At 41.1% G+C, this 17,228-nt stretch overlaps 1 protein-coding gene across 4 annotated transcripts in view; it reads left to right on the top strand.

The window, feature by feature from the left end:
- DAZL (deleted in azoospermia like) overlaps positions 1–17,228 on the top strand; it is a 54,243-nt gene that overhangs the window by 3,197 nt on the left and 33,818 nt on the right. For 3 of the 4 annotated variants that reach the window (XM_051818496.2, XM_051818495.2, XM_051818494.2), the window contains exons 2-10: positions 2,223–2,369; positions 2,634–2,725; positions 3,583–3,634; positions 5,037–5,100; positions 5,182–5,321; positions 8,058–8,129; positions 9,441–9,491; positions 10,486–10,599; positions 11,921–12,019. In XM_051818496.2, the coding sequence (XP_051674456.2) occupies positions 2,223–2,369; positions 2,634–2,725; positions 3,583–3,634; positions 5,037–5,100; positions 5,182–5,321; positions 8,058–8,129; positions 9,441–9,491; positions 10,486–10,599; positions 11,921–12,019 (831 nt within the window). Of the gene's footprint in view, positions 1–2,222; positions 2,370–2,633; positions 2,726–3,582; positions 3,635–5,036; positions 5,101–5,181; positions 5,322–8,057; positions 8,130–9,440; positions 9,492–10,485; positions 10,600–11,920; positions 12,020–16,763; positions 16,960–17,228 lie in introns of those variants that run through there. The other variant, XM_008266045.3, reaches the window with a different exon arrangement.

Genomic DNA, 17,228 nt, shown 5'->3' with positions numbered 1-17,228 from the left:
CAGTGTTTTACATTGTACGAGATGTTTAGTAGTATCCCTGGACTTCTGCCCGCCAGATAACAAGAATGTGTCTCAGCTGTGGCTACACAAAATTCTTTCAAACGTGACCAAAAGCTCCTGGGATATAAAATCTTCCTCAACATAAGGATCAACACATTATCATAACTCCTTATAATCTGGCCAGTTAGTAACGCCTCTAAACTAAAGTATGTACAATATGGGGGCAGAGATAGGTGATTCTATAGCTTATTTATCCAGCAAAGGTGTGTACAAAGTTCATCCACAAACGAAGGGACAATTGATGAGAAAGTCGACAATTTCAGGGGCAGACCTTTGGCGCAGAGTTAGGCTGCATTGTACACTAGCGAGCCTGCTGATGTGCACATGGGAGGCAGCAGGTGAGGGCTCGGGTACTTGGGTCCCTGCCACCCGTGTGCGAGACCCAGAATCAGCTCCTGGCTTCAGGTGGGCCCAGTCCTCCTGGCTTGTTGCAGGTCATCTGGGGAGCAGATGGGAGATCTGTCTCTCTGCCTTTCAAATAAAATGGAAATAAGTTAAGATTTTTTTTAATGAAAGGAAACACTATAGGAGCAGTTTTACTATTTGCTGCTTCATCATCAGGCAGAATCCAATTACAGTTATAGGAAAGAATTAGGAAGAATTCAGAGAGAAACACAAAATAGCAAGAGTAAGCAAGTACAGATGAATAGAGAAAAGTCAAAGAGTCAGTTTTGGTGATGTGACAGTTTTGATTTCATCTCTAAGTAGTAGAACAGTTTGTAGAATGTTGTTTATCAGTAGCTTCTAGCCACAGGAACTCTCTGCTGTCTCGTATCAATTACTGTAAGAAGTATATGCTTCCTTTTTAAAAAAGGTACATCAATTGGTTCTTTTGTCTGTGTTGGTTTTCTTTCATAAACAGGTATATGTCTAACAGCTTTTCTTCCTTAAAGTCATTCATACTTACCTCTTGTAATCATTTTACTTCATAAATGAATTTCATATGGGTGGCTACATCTGAAAGTGGTTTCCTGAAGTTCCAGATAGTTGTCAATAAGTTATCTACAAAATAAGTCAGCTAAAATTAAGTAAAGTTAGGAGAGAAACTTTTTACAACAATCTATTAAAAATAAATTCAAATAACCACATGCTAACATATCCTGTCATACCATTTTATAGTTTACAAAATGAATTCACAGATGTTAACCTCATTCATTCTCAAAGCAGTTTGCTCTGAGATACACAGCTGGCAGTAAAAGTGGCGTATAACCTAGCAAGGAATATGAACATAGATTCCCCAGTGAAATCATTTTTTGTTTCCTTATGCTGTTCTGCTTCTCTAACCCTGTGTATTACCTATAAATACTACTTCAGAAAACTTTACATTAACCTTAGAATTTATTCTGGGAAGATTAAAAAGAGTTTTGATCAGAATCCAGAAAAATAATGAGTTATAGTGTGGACTGCCTTATCTGAAAATGAAGATGGTATTATTTGTGTCTTATCCCACTGTGAAATTTAGAATTATCAGTGGAAATGTCTTCGTATTATTCAAGAGAAAAAATGCGATTTCAAAAGAAGCTTTGAACACCCTGACATCAGGGAAGAGGATTATATACTCCCCTCTCTCTGCCCTTCTCCCCTGGTTTTTTAGCAGGAGCTGTGCTTATGAGCAATAATGTTTTCATGATCTATTTCCTAAGTAAATCAGGCATACTAGCATAGGGATGTTAAAATTAGAAAATTCACATTAATTTTGCTGAGTAGGAAGGTGAAGTAAAACATACTGGTTTGAAACTTTGATGCTTGTTTTCTTTCTAATGCAGCTTTTTTGTTTACTTTTTCCAAAAGATTTACCATGCTTTTTATTAATATACTCAGTAAAATTAAAATTTATCAGTGTAGAACAGGATACTTCTAATAACTAGTTTCTACAAATCTGAACTTTGTATTTCCTTACAACTCACAAAACATAAAATCAAGCAGTCTTGCACAGCATTGTACAAGAAGTAATGCGCAGCATTAAGCTTAAGCAAGCACCATACCCTCGAGTGCCTGTAAAACCTCGTCTGAACTAAGATTAGTGATTGATTCATAATAAAGTAATTTGCATAATTACTTTACGTAAAATATTTTGTACTTTAAATACAAAAATTACATTCCACGTTATGTATGAATGTTGTCTACGTATCTAGTTATGATGTCTGCTCTCCGTATTACAGTCTGCTGCAAATTCTGAGACTGCGAACTCAACCATCTCCAGAGAGGCCGGCACCCAGTCCTCATCAGCTACAGCCAACCAAGGCTATGTTTTACCAGAAGGCAAAATCATGCCGAACACTGTTTTTGTTGGTGGAATTGATGTCAGGGTATTGTATTCATAGTTCATTTACATTTTAAAATACGTTGGGAGTAATGGAAATTTGGTTCTGTTGCACACTCAAGGTTTCTGTATTTTGTGTAGAATTGGTTTTGTGTTTAACCTAAAGGAGCTAAAAATACCATTGAGAAAGAGCTACAGGTCTTTGGGGATACTTGGAGGAAATAATTCACATCATAAAACCCCCCTTTATAGTAGAATTTAAAGTTTCAAATGCTGAATTTTCACTTTTGAAGTTCAATCTTTTCCATAGATGGATGAAACTGAAATTAGAAGTTTCTTTGCTAGATATGGTTCTGTTAAAGAAGTGAAGATAATCACGGATCGAACTGGTGTGTCCAAAGGGTGAGTAAAATTAACGTTCACCTTAAATTACCAAAAATTTCTGAATTTTTTTTTTTTTTTTTGACAGGCAGAGTTAGTGAGAGAGAGACAGAGAGAAAGGTTCCATTGGTTCACACCCCCAAAATGGCTGCTACAGCCAGCATGCTGTGCCAGTCCGAAGCCAGGAGCCAGGTGCTTCTCCTGGTCTCCCATGCAGGTGCAGGGCCCAAGGACTTGGGCCATCCTCCACTGCCTTCCCGGGCCACAGCAGAGAGCTGGACTGGAAGAGGAGCAACCGGGACAGAACCGGTGCCCCAACTGGGGCTAGAACCCTGGGTATCGGTGCCGCAGGCAGAGGATTAGCCTAGTGAGCCGTGGCGCCAGCCAAAAATTTCTGAATTCTAAAGTCTGGCATCCGGACATATGAATGAAATGTGTTCCTTTGTTAATTTCTTTCTTGTAGTAGAGAAAAATTTGTTGCCAGCTCTTTAATAATTAGTTTCCTGTTTGTATTTCCTTTCTTTATTTGACACAAGTGGATAGTTGATTTTATCAAATAATTATTTCTTTGCATGCTTCACAGAATCTTAAATTTTAACCCTCTTGCTGTAGGTAATAAGTTAAATTCATATTTATAGGACTGTTATGTTAGAAATGGAGTTCTCATGCTACCTTAATCTTAATACATTCTGACATAGATTAGGTTTTAAAAAATGGAAAGTAGTAGTGTTTATAGAGGATCTATCACATCTCACAAATATTTAGCACAGTATATTACCTTTTATCATGATCTTTTCTATTATTTCATAGAATACTAGATATTATAAACCATTTACTATACAAAGATGATTTGACATTTCATTTATCTATCTTTCTAGCTATGGATTTGTTTCGTTTTATAATGACGTGGACGTGCAGAAGATTGTAGAAGTAAGTAATCTTCGTATGCGGAAATTCCTTATTTAGCTCATTGATGTAGTGTTTAGTAAGTTCTGAACATGCTCAGTCTTGTGAAACATGCAGAGGAAGATAACACTCAACATTCAAATCCAAACTTAGAATAAGCTTGCATAACATGTCAGAACCTGTTGTATTTTTGATTGGGTATTTAGCTTCAAGAACTAGAGATAGGAAGAATTAGAGCCAAGGTGATAGCTTTTTTTTAAAACATTTTTTATTTATTTGAAAGAGTTACAGAGAGAGGTAGAGAGAGAGAAAGAGATCTTCCATCTGCTGGTTCGCTACTCAAATGGCTGCAACTCCTGGAGCTGAGCTGATCAGAAGCCAGGAGCTTCTTCCGGGTCTCCCATGCGGGGGCCATCCTCTGCTGCTTTCCCAGGTGCATTTGCAGGGACCTGGATCAGAAGTAGAGCAGCCAGCACTCAAAATGGTGTCCATATGGGATGCCGGCGCTACAGCCTGGGACTTTAACCCACTGTGCCATAGCGCCGGCGCCAGATAGCTTTTTGATCAAATTCTGCTTGACAGCTGATTGGAGTAGTAAAGGGGAAAGTTGACAAATTTTGGTTTGATGTATTTTTATCACTGTTTCTCTCTCTCTCTCTCTCTCACTCTCACTCTCTCTCTCTCTCTCATAAAGATTTATTTATTTAAAAGAGTTACAGAGAGAGGGAGAGACAGAAATCTTCTATACACTGGGTTACTCCCCAAATGGCCACAACAACCAGGGCTGAGCCAGACCTAAGCCAAGAGGCATAGCTTTATCCAGGTCTCCCATGTGCTTGAGCCATCTTCCACTGCTTTTTGCCAGGCTGTTAGCAGGAAGCTGGATCAGAAGTGGAGCAGTCAGGATTTGAACCCACACCAGTATGGATGCCAGTGTCAAAGGCTGTGGCTTGAGGCTGGCACTGTGGCGTAGCGGGTCACCTGCAGTGCCAGCATCCCATATGGGTGCTGGTTCAAGTCCCAGCTGCTCCACTTCCAATTCAGCTCTCTGCTATGGCCTGGGAAAGCAGTAGAAGATGGGCCAAGCCCTTGGGCCCCTGCACCCACATGGGAGACCCAGGAGAAGCTCTTGGCTCCTGTTTTCGGCTCAGCACAGCTCCAGCCATTGTGGGCATCTGGGGAGTGAACCAGCGGATGGAAGACCTCTCTCTGCCTCTCCTTCTCTCTCTGTGTAACTCTGACTTTCAAGTGAATAAATAAATTATTTTTTAAAAAAAGGCTGTGGCTTTATCTGCTTTGTCACAATGCTGGCCCCCGTCTCTGATCTCTTCTAGTAGGAACTTTAGAGGACTTTGGGGATGTTCACAAGTGTTGGAAGTAATGATTGGAAAATTGATTCTAGTGTCTGTTACTGTTTTATTTTCAGTCACAGATAAATTTCCATGGTAAAAAGCTGAAACTGGGCCCTGCAATCAGGAAACAAAATTTATGTGAGTAAAAAAATAAATTGCTGATGTTTTATTTTTCAGAGAACTAAAAATAAGTTTCTTTTTTTTTTATTTTCTTAAAAGGTGCTTATCATGTGCAGCCACGTCCTTTGGTTTTTAATCCTCCTCCACCACCACAGTTCCAGAGTGTGTGGAGTAACCCAAACACTGAAACTTACATGCAGCCTCCAACCATGATGAATCCAATAACTCAGTATGTTCAGGTGAGAATTACCTACGTTCCTGTTCATTCAATCTAGTCTTTACCATCTGTGGAAGTGCAGCAATAAGTGGTAATATAGTCCCTGTTTAGATACTTCGAGTGATAGGTAGTCTGACTTTTGCTAGAAATCTCTCATTCTTCGTGTTTTTCCTTACACTAAGCCGAAGTCTGCTTCTGTACAGTTGGTAAGCCTTTGTCTTTTTTTTTTTTTTTTTTTTTTTTTTGACAGGCAGAGTGGACAGTGAGAGAGACAGAGAGAAAGGTCTTCCTGCGCCATTGGTTCACCCTCCAATGGCCGCCGCGGCCAGCAAGCTGCGGCCGGCGCACCGCACTGATCTGAAGGCAGGAGCCAGGTGTTTATCCTGGTCTCCCATAGGGTGCAGGGCCCAAGCACTTGGGCCATCCTCCACTGCACTCCCTGGCCACAGCAGAGAGCTGGCCTGGAAGAGGGGCAACCGGGACAGAATCCGGCGCCCTGACCAGGACTAGAACCCCGGTGTGCAGGCGCCGCAAGGCAGAGGATTAGCCTAGTGAGCCGCGGCGCCGGCCAAACCTTTGTCTTAGAACTGACCTCTAGCCGGCGCCGCGGCTCAATAGGCTAATCCTCCGCCTAGCGGCGCCGGCACACCGGGTTCTAGTCCCGGTCGGGGCGCCAGATTCTGTCCCGGTTGCCCCTCTTCCAGGCCAGCTCTCTGCTGTGGCCAGGGAGTGCAGTGGAGGATGGCCCAGGTGCTTGGGCCCTGCACCCCATGGGAGACCAGGAAAAGCACCTGGCTCCTGGCTCCTGCCATCGGATCAGCGCGGTGCGCCGGCCGCAGCGCGCCGGCCGCGGCAGCCATTGGAGGGTGAACCAACGGCAAAGGAAGATCTTTCTCTCTGTCTCTCTCTCTCACTGTCCACTCTGCCTGTCAAAAAAAAAAAAAAAAATAATAATAAAAAAAAAAAAAAAAAAAAAAAAAAAAAGAACTGACCTCTAGCCACATAGAACATATTTTCCCCTCCATACAGTGATTCTTAAAATATTTAAAGGCAGCTTTCTTCACTTATCTTTCTAGTTTGTTCTTTAAAGTTTAGCAATTTTTCTAGCCATCTTTATTTGTAATAATTTCCAGATGCTTCTTCATACAGATTGTTGACTTCTGGATATATTCTGGTTCTCAGATGGGTAACTTTCTGGTGTATTTCAGTGTATTTGTAAACCCTGTGACTTTGTGGTATAGAATGGGATTTGGTATGCTTACTCTATCCTGTTCATAAATAACATTTATTTTTTAGTTCATTTTACTTTCCTTGTTTTGAAGATATTGCCTTTGCCAGAAAAAAATAATAGTGAAGTCGTTCTATATTGTCTCTCTTTTGTTTACATTTTTCATCTATTTAAAACATAGGGTATGTCTTTTCTTATTTTTCTTGCTCTAAACATGGCTAGAAAGAAAAAGCCATACTTGTTCCTAACATTTACCAAGAGCTGTGATCTATTCTGAGTATTCATGCTATTGCTTACATGTTTTTAATCAACAAATATTAATTAAACATGTGTGATACCATATTATCTCTTTTCCAGTTTTAGGTAGTATTCTGCCCTTAATTTTTAGAAATGAAATACAGAAAAACTATAAAGTCCATAGAAGGACTACACATAATGCAATAGTATTGTCAAAGGATTATAAAACCATCTAAAAGTATTTTTAAAAAGAAATAACACAGGGCCGGCACTGTGACTCATCAGGAAAAGCTGCCGCCTGCTGTGCCAGCATCCCATATGGGTGCCTGTTGGAGTCTCGGCTGCTCCACCTCCAATCTAACTCTCTGCTGTGGCCTGGGAAAGCATTAGAAGATGGGCCAAGTCCTTGGGCCCCTACCTGTGTGGGAGACCTGGAAGAAGCTCCTGGCTCCTGGCTTCGGATTGGCCCAGCTCTGGCCATTGCAACCATTTAGGGAGTGAACCAGCAGATGGAAGACCTCTCTCTCTCTCTCTTTCTTTGCCTCTACCTCTGTAACTCTGCCTTTCAAATAAATAAATAAATAAACCTTAAAAGCAAGCAAGCAAAGGGATTAATTTGACATAGGGTTTAGAACCTTATCACCAGTGGAAGAAAGAACTTCTGGGTAGGGATAGATATGCACAGGAGATAAACTTAGGTCACTTATCTTGTCATTCATTCTTTTGTATTTTTTTTTTTTTTTTTTTTTGACAGGCAGAGTGGACAGTGAGAGAGAGAGACAGAGAGAAAGGTCTTCCTTTGCCGTTGGTTCACCCTCCAATGGCCGCCGCGGCCAGCGCGCTGCGGCCGGCGCACCGCGCTGATCCGATGGCAGGAGCCAGGAGCCAGGTGCTTTTCCTGGTCTCCCATGGGGTGCAGGGCCCAAGCACCTGGGCCATCCTCCACTGCACTCCCTGGCCACAGCAGAGGGCTGGCCTGGAAGAGGGGCAACCGGGACAGAATCCGGAGCCCCGGCCGGGACTAGAACCCGGTGTGCCGGCGCCGCTAGGCGGAGGATTAGCCTAGTGAGCCGCGGCGCCGGCCTTGTCATTCATTCTTTTCTCCTCTCCTGCTCAAAAAGAATACTTTGTATTATGAAGTTAGTTAATCATTTAAAATTCGACATTGTTATATATAATATAATGAGTATTTCTTAATTTTCATATTTTTGTTATATTGGGAATAATATTCCTTCCTATTTCTTTTTAAGTTTACCTTATTAATCCAGTTTTTCTGTAAACTTTGTTTTTCAGGCATATCCTCCTTACCCAAGTTCACCAGTTCAGGTCATCACTGGATATCAGCTGCCTGTTTATAACTATCAGGTAATTTAAGAGGGAACAAGTGGATTTACTTCGGGATGTTGTTGAGGCTTTTAATTTATTTGTATAAATCTCCCATGTAGTTTGTCATTTAAACTAGGGAAATGTGTCTAAAATTAAAGAAAAAAAATCTAGAATTAAGGCCTTTATATTATTTAGAAACAATGAAATAATTTGGACAGGAATGTACTTAACAAGAACTTTTCTCTAGGACTATTTTCTAAGATTTGTTGGCTCATATTTTTTAAAAAAATTTGTTTATTCATTTGAAAGAGTGACAGGAAACAACTGAGAGCTTTTGTTCACTGATTCATTGCCCAAATGCCCACAACAGTGAGGACTGGACCAGGCCAAAGCCAGAAGCCCAAGTCCTGGCACCATCCTCAGCTGTCTTGGTCAGTGCATAAGTAGGAAGTTGGATGGGTAGCAAAGTACCGGCCACTCACACTGGCACTACGGTGGCTTTACAGCACTGTGCCACAACGCCTTCTATATTTTAACATTTGTTCTTCCATTTTTGCCATCAAATATCTAAAGTATCTAGACTGGCTTTTATAAAATTTTTCTAAGAAAATAAGATGAAATAAAATCAGTCTTATTTTTATAACTCAGAATTTTTATTAAATTTGATAGTGTTTATTTTAGCTGGCAAAATCATAGTTTTCTGAATTTCACCTCATAGATAAAGCCATATCTATGACCTGTGATCCTTGCTATGGGAATAAATTTAAAGAAATACAATCTTTGAGTTTTCCTGAATGTCACCTTCAGAAAACTGAGAAAAAGGTGAGGTTTATATATAGTGGTGACAGTAATCCCAGGTATTAGAAACAGAAAATATTTTTCTTTCATTCTGTTTCTTTTATTTACTATTTTTTTCAAGATTGATTGATTTATTTGAAAGGTACAGTTACAGACAGAGAAAGGGAGAGACAAAGACAAGGGTCTTCCATTTGCTGATTGACTCCCCAAATGGCTGCAATGACCAGAGCTGAGCCAGTCCGAAGCCAGGAGTTTCTTCCGGGTATCCCACGAGGTTGCAGGGGCCCAAGCATTTGGGCCATCTTCACTGCTTTCCCAGACCATAGGCAGAGAGCTGCATTGGAGGAGGAGCATCAGCCCTCAGGCTGGGGCCCATATGGAATGCCTGTGCTGCAAGAGGAGGCTCAATGCTACTACGCCACAGTGGCGGTCTCTTTATTAGAACTAACTAAAGGATCCAGTGTGATAAATGCTTCTGTATTACCTTATGTCTTTGTGAAAATGTATAAAAATATTGGAATAATTTTTGTTTTGTTTTGTTTTGTTTTCAAGATGCCACCACAGTGGCCTACTGGGGAACAAAGGAGTTATGTTATACCTCCGGTAAAATGAATTGAAATGAGTATATCTTATTCTTTATTTTATCATGTACATATTGAATGTATTAGGCCTTTTGTCATATTGTAAGCCTAAATATATATTTTAAAGATTGATATATTTGGAAGGCAGAGCGACAGAGATTGGGAGAGACATCTTCCATCTGCTAGTTTATTCCCCACTTGGCTGCAACAGCCAGGTCTGGGCCAGGCTGAAACCAAGAGTCAGAACCTCCATCCTGGTCTCTCACACTGGGGACAGGGACGCAAGTGACTGGGCTGTGATCTTCCTTACCAAGCACTCTAACAGGAAGCTGGCTTGGAAGTGGAGTAGCTACAACTCAAATTGGCATTCTAACAAGTATACCAGCTTTGCAAGCAGCGACTTAACCTGCTACAAATATTTTTCAGTGCCTCTTTATATTATGTGCTGTGTTTTCTTAATTTCTTGTTTTACTGAGTATATGCTCCCATGGGAAAGTACTTTTTATTTCTTGTGTTTTCCTGTGTTTAAGCAAGGGCTGTTCTGCATATGAGAAGTGCTCTGGTAGCTGTTGATAGAATATGTAATCCAAGAAAAATATTAATACACATTTAGAATTAGCATTAAATCTGCCTAGCATCTACTGCTGGTTCTGCTACTCATAAAACATCTGTTGGAGAGAAACAAATTAATGGTATTAGTACCATTAAATAAGAAAAGGAATAAGACAAAAGGGAGTACTACCTCTGAAACACCTCAGGGTTGGATGTTTGAAGGATAGAGTTAATGGTTATATAATTTTCAGGCACTCCCTTACTTCGACTTAGAATTTATTTTTCTTGGAGTCCTCCTGATTCTGATTATGTTGATGCCTAGAAAAAAAAATGTAAAATAAAATGCTGCCTCACTGCTTTGGAATATTCAGTTTCAAACTTGAAATAATGTAATTGAATTTCAACTTTAAAATACACCTGTACAACTTAGAACTGTACCTCTACTTTTGTCATTTTTAATGTAGGCTTATGCAGCTGTGAACTACCACTGCAGTGAAGTTGACCCAGGCGCCGAAGTGTTGTCGAGCGAATGCTCAGTTCACGAAGCTGCTCCATCCCCGGGAAATGGCTCGCAGAAGGCAAACATCTGATTTTATTGATTCGTGTTAATATTTCATATTTATATTTTCAGATTTTCATTAATGACCCTTTGAGAATCAGGCATTTCATTTTTTTAAAAGAAGATTTGTTTATTTATTTGAGAGTCAGAGTTACACAGATAGAGTTACACAGAGAGAGAAGGAGAGGCAGAGAGAGAGGTCTTCCATCACTGGTTCACTCTGCAATTGGCCACAATGGCTGGATTGTTTCTTTGATCATATGTTAATAAATATTAATAGGATTCTTTGTTTAGCTAAAAAGTAATACATATTAATTATGGCGTTCTCCTAACATTATATATGTTGGAAGCAATTCTCAAGAGTGGCGCAGCACTAGTTACACAAATACGGAAGTAGGCAGAGTTGCTTTTCTTCTTATCAGAAGAGTGGGCTCCTACGATAATAATCTGACTTTTGAATTCAAATGTGTTTTGTTAAATGGGTAGGAGTGGCTCACTTGGCTAATCCTCCGCCTGCAGTGCCAGCACACTGGGTTCTAATCCCAGTCGGGGTGCCCGATTCTGTCCCAGTTGCCCCTCTTGCAGTCCAGCTCTCTGCTGTGACCTGGGAAGGCATTGGAGGATGGCCCAAGTACTTGGGCCCTGCACCCCATGGGAGACCAGGAGAAGCACCTGGCTCCTGGCTTCGGATCAGCACTGTGCGCCAGCCGCAGCCCGCTGGACGCGGCGGCCATTGGAGGGTGAACCAACGGCCAAGGAAGACCTTTCTCTCTGTCTCTCTCTCTCACTGTCCACTCTGCCTGTCAAAATAAATAAATAAATGGGTAGGAATGTAAAAGTAGTTGGTGTGCTAGGAACGTGTACAACACTGAATGATTCCCATCTTGTAGTGTGAACTTCATCAAAGTGTTTGCAAAAAAAAAAAAAATTTTTGAGAGCTACTGAATCATAAAATGAAAAAAGTTCCTTGGTTTGATTCATAATTTAAAAATTTGAAAAAAACGTTAAAAGTACTTTATGGTACAGTTGTATAGTTGGTTTTGACCTGAGTATTTTTTTAAAAGAATACTAGCATTCACTATTTCTTATCTTAACAGGAAGAATTAAAGAGCTTTAAGCAAAATATCCTAGGGTTTTAATAAATTGAGTTTTTTAAACCAATATCCTGGCATTAAGATTCTAAAATACTTCCGTTTGGCAGAAAACTTAAGTGAGGTGGTAAGAATTAGGAATTGTGTAATTCTTTAGAAATAAATGTTGTATGTTGATGAAACTTTTTAAAAAGTTTTACAGTGAGTAAGACAGTCTTTAGAGAAGTAATGAAAACTTCTGTATTTCAGAAATCTGTGGACCGAAGCATACAGACAGTGGTATCTTGTCTGTTTAATCCTGAGAACAGGCTGAGAAACTCCCTTGTTACTCAAGATGATTACTTCAAGGTATGTGAGGAATGATATGCAGGATAAAAATTAGATAGGTTGGCTTTGAAGTATGCTTTTTTCCTGTGGTATGTGTGTTTCAGAATATTCCGAGCATGTTAATGGACTGTTGGCGTTTGACTGTAACCCAGTCAGTCACAGTGAGTGGGCCTTAGCTGGCAGTGTACTTGATGCCACTCAAATCTTGGTAGAGTACTTTGTCTTCAGGGAAGAAGCCTTTAGCTGAAGCTTGTAATTGAAAGGGTTCATGAAACAAGAGAAAACATTGACTTACCAATTAGTAAAAAAAAAAAAAGGCAGCATTGAATACATGGGTGTTGACTGAAGAGAACAGAAGAAATGGATCACTCAGATGATGTTCCTAAACAGTGTGCAAGAAGAAGAGGGTGAAATGCTGTGAAAACAGCTGAGAGAAGAGACGTGGAAGTTGATCCAGTGCTGTAAGGTGGAAGAGACTGGGTATTTGAATTTTTAGGAAACCCGGTTCTGCTCTTGATTCTCGGGTCCACTTTGGACAGATCATTTGAATCTGACTGAGGCTCCAGTTCTTACAAGTGTAAGTGAAGAGGTGGTACAGGACTACAGGTCCCTAAGGTCCTTTAGTTCCAAGTTTTTGAATGTGAAACTAACTCAAACACTGTGTTTAGAAAGGGAAGCCCGGCCGGCGCCGCGGCTCACTAGGCTAATCCTCCGCCTAGCGGCGCCGGCACACCGGGTTCTAGTCCCGGTTGGGGCGCCAGATTCTGTCCCGGTTGCCCCTCTTCCAGGCCAGCTCTCTGCTGTGGCCCGGGAGTGCAGTGGAGGATGGCCCAGGTGCTTGGGCCCTGCACCCCATGGGAGACCAGGAGAAGTACCTGGCTCCTGCCATCGGATCAGCGCGGTGCGCCGGCCGCAGCGCACCGGCTGCGGCGGCCATTGGAGGGTGAACCAACGGCAAAGGAAGACCTTTCTCTCTGTCTCTCTCTCTCACTGTCCACTCTGCCTGTCAAAAAAAAAAAAAAAAAAAAAAAAAAAAAGGAAGGCTTTTCTTTCTTTCTTTCTTTCTTTTTTTTTTTTTTTTTTTTTCTTCCAGTGAAAGGTTTGTTGAGATGCAGGTACCTTAGAGTTCACACATTTAAAGTGTACGATTCATTTTTTTCTTAGTATATTTATAGAATTTTGTGACCATGATTCCAGTCAATTTTAGTTACTTTTGTAACCCCCAAAATAAACTATCAGTACTCTTCATTTCTCCCCAACTCTGCTATTATAGCCTTAGGCAACCACAAATTTACTTTCTTCAAGGACTTTTTTATTCTAGACATTTCATAGAAATAGAATCAGGCAGTATATGACCTTAAAGTTCATCTGTGTTACAGCACATACCAGTATCTTTTATTATTTATTTGAAAGAGTAACAGAGGGAGAGGGAGAGGCAGAGAGAGAGAGCTCTTCCATCAGATGGCTACAATGGCCAGGGCCGGGTCAGGCTGAAGCCAGGAGCCAGGAGCTTCATCCAAGTCTGCCACGTGGGTGCAGGGGCCCAAGCACTTGGGCCATCATCTGCTGCTTTCCCAGGAGCATTAGCAGGGAGCTGGATTGGAAGTGGAGCAACCAGAACATGAACCAATGCCCATATGAGATGCCAGCGCTGCAGGCGGCAGCTTTACCCACTACACCACAGTGCCAGCCCCATCAGTATGTCTTGTCTTCTTTCAGTGTGGTATGGTAACTATGTTTTAACATTTTGAGGAACTGTCAGAGTTTGTCCAAAATGGCTGTACTATTTTATATTCAAAGGAAATATTTTAACCATTACTTTGTGTCTTTTTAAACAGAAGAAAGAATAGCTTTTTTTTAACCTATGAATGAACATAGAATGAAGCTTAAAAATGACTTTTTTTGTGAAATATATTAAGGACCTCCATTAATGCAGAAGAGTAGAACCATAACAGAGAGTAAGCATAATTCATTTAAAGTTGGTGTTTGTTCCTTTCTGCATAAACAGTATACTTCAGAAAGGAAAGAACTGGAGTTGTATGACAGCCTACCTTGCCCAAAATTCTTGAAGATTAAAGTATTCTTTATTTTTTTAATATTTATTTATTTATTTAAAAGGCAGAATTAGAGAGAAAGGTCTTCCATCTGCTGGTTCACTTCCCAAATGGCCACAACAGCTGAAGCTGGGTCGAACTGAAGCCAGGAGCTTCTTCCAGGTCTCTCACATGGGTGCAGGGGCCCAAGCACTTGGGCCATCTTCTGCTGCTTTTCCAGGAGCATTAGCAGGGAGCTGGATTGGAAGTGGAGCAACCAGAACATGAACCAGTGCTCATAAGGGATGCAAGCACTGTAGGTGGTGGCTTTACCAGCTATGCCACAGCGCCAGCCCCAAAAGTATTCTTTTTTTTTTTTTAAGATTTTATTTGTTTATTTGAAAGAGTTACAGAGAGGCAGAAAGAGAGAGAGAGAGAAACAGAGGTCTTCCATTTGCTGGTTCACTCCCCAGATGGCCACAACAGCCAGAGCTGAACTGATCCAAAGCTAGGAGCTTCCTCTGGGTCTCCCATGCAGGTGCAGGGGCCCAAGGACTTGGGCCATCTTCTGCTGCTTTCCCAGGCCACAGCAAGAGAGCTGGATCAGAAGAAAAGCAGCCAGGTTTCGAACAGGTGCCCATATGAGACACTGGCACTGCAAGGTGGCAGCTTTACCCACTGTGCCACAACACCAGCCCCCAAAGAAAGTATTCTTTAAATTTGAGTTTTCACGTTTTACTAGACAAAGCTTTCCTTTGAATTCCAGAGTTTTCTGTTCCCTTGGCTAGAAGTCAGAAGTTGGCAGCCTGTAGTTATCTGGCATCTAGAGCTATTTTGTCTGGCTAAGTGTTGTTTTTCATTGTTTCTATTGAAATTGAATGCATCCAAGCATTTGAATGCACTTACTGTTTGCACAGAAAATTATCATACTTTCGCAATCTTAAGTTTCCGACCTGACCTCTGAAGATAAATATATCAGTTTATGACCACTTTTTTATTTATCATTTTTTTTAAGAAGGCAGAGTTACAGAGAGATGAAGAGATAGAGAGGCCTTCCATCTACTGGTTCACTCCCCAAATGGCCACAACAGCTGAAACTGGGCCGATCTGAAGCCAGGAGCTTCTTCTAGGTCTCCCATGTGGGTGCAGGGGCCCAAGCACTTGGGCCATCTTCCACTGTTTTCCTAGGCCACAGCAGAGAGCTAGATCAGATGAGGGGCAGCAGGACATGAACTGGCGCCCATATGTGATATCGGCACTGCAGGCAGAGGTAGAGGCTTAGCCACAGCACTGGCCTGACCACTTTTCTAGGCTATAAACTAAGTAGGATATTACTCTGCTGACGGATTATAATCTCCAGAAATCACCTTTGCTTACATGACAACTTGATTTAATCCCCAGGAAAATAATAGTTAAGTCAACTATGTAGAGAAGAAAATACTGTTACGTTACACTGGCTTACTCAGCCCATTGTCTCTGTAAGGGCTCCCCTCTTACATCCACGTCTGTCTGCAACATAGAATGAGAGGAGAATTGTGTGAGTACAGTCAATCCCTGTGTCCACAGATCCAGTACCCATAGGTGCCACATCTGTGCATTCAGCCAACCACAGAGCAAGGCTATTTTTTTTAAGTTGCATTTGTAGTGAACATGTACAGACTTTATTTGTTGTTATTCCTTAAACAGTACAGTGTAACAGCTGTTCCTATTGCACTAGATATTATAAGTAATTTAGAAGTGATTTAAAGTATGAAGAACATGCACAAGTTACATGCAAATACTACTGCATTTTATATAGAGGGGACTTGAGCCTCAGAGTTGGCTATCCGAGAGGGGTCCTGAAACCAGTCTCCTTGAGGGGATACCAAGAGATGACTCTGGCTTAGAGTTTTCCTGTTCATTCCTAGAGAATCACACATTCTCACAGGCTGAGGGCACATCTTTAAAAATGCCAAAACTTACATCTTTTATCCTAAAACGTGTGATTTCAGATTGAAGTGATAGAGTACCGTTTCAACCCATGATTTCTACAAGATGAAATATAGTCAGTAAAAGCAGCACTTCGGAAAATCACATACTTCTGCTGGGTATCTTTGGGATATCACTGCCTAATCACTAATTAGAAGTACATAACATGATATTGCTTCTACGTGCTCTGTTTCTGAGTTGACTGGCATTTCTGTGGTACATTTCTTAGCCCAAAGTTCAAGAATGCTTCCCAGAAGGCCGGCGCCGTGGCTCACTAGGCTAATCCTCCACCTTGCGGCGCCGGCACACCGGGTTCTAGTCCCGGTTGGGGCGCCGGATTCTGTCCCGGTTGCCCCTCTTCCAGGCCAGCTCTCTCTGTGGCCAGGAGTGCAGTGGAGGATGGCCCAGGTGCTTGGGCCCTGCACCCCATGGGAGACCAGGAAAAGCACCTGGCTCCTGGCTCCTGCCATCGGATCAGCCCGGTGCGCCGGCTGCAGCGGCGGCCATTGGAGGGTGAACCAACGGCAAAAAGGAAGACCTTTCTCTCTCTGTCTCTCTCTCTCACTGTCCACTCTGCCTGTCAAAAATAAAAAAAAAAATAAAAAAAAAAATTAAAAAAAAAAGAATGCTTCCCAGAAAGGATCACTTTTCTCTTATTATTTATAATATTTAACCCCAAAATAAATACTTTTAAGTATTGCAGGTCTCTTAGGTCAATAGGAAAATTTCAGTGAATTAAACAGGACTGTTTGTGTTGTTTCTAGGATAAAAGAGTGCATCACTTTAGAAGAAGCCGGGCAGTGCTTAAATCTGTTTGATCCTCCCTGCTAACATTCTGGTCTCATGGAAATTGCCTGGTTTTGAATATTAAGAAGAGACTAAAAATTTTTCACTATTGTAGAACTTAACTCTGAATTTTGATAAATCTGACTCAGACTTTCTGTACGAGTTATGTTAGATTTGTAGTTTTATTTTACATTAAAACTGTTCTTTATTAGATGTTTATTTAGAAACTAGTTCAATGTTCCATATATAGTTGAAAGTAAAAAATAATTGAGAGGAATAGCTTTTAAGTTTTATTTGTAAGGATTTTTTAAAATTGAAATTAGCATTTTAAGAGTTTTAAAAGCAACAACTGATTTTCAAACAAATTGTTTTAAAAAGGCTATTTTGAAAGGTCAGAATTTTGGTAGTTTGAATACGAACATTTCACTTCTCCAACAAGTACC

The sequence above is a fragment of the Oryctolagus cuniculus genome, chromosome 4 (genome assembly GCF_964237555.1).
Source record: "Oryctolagus cuniculus chromosome 4, mOryCun1.1, whole genome shotgun sequence".
Lineage (NCBI taxonomy): Eukaryota > Metazoa > Chordata > Mammalia > Lagomorpha > Leporidae > Oryctolagus > Oryctolagus cuniculus.
This window is presented reverse-complemented; position numbering and strand designations above follow the sequence as displayed.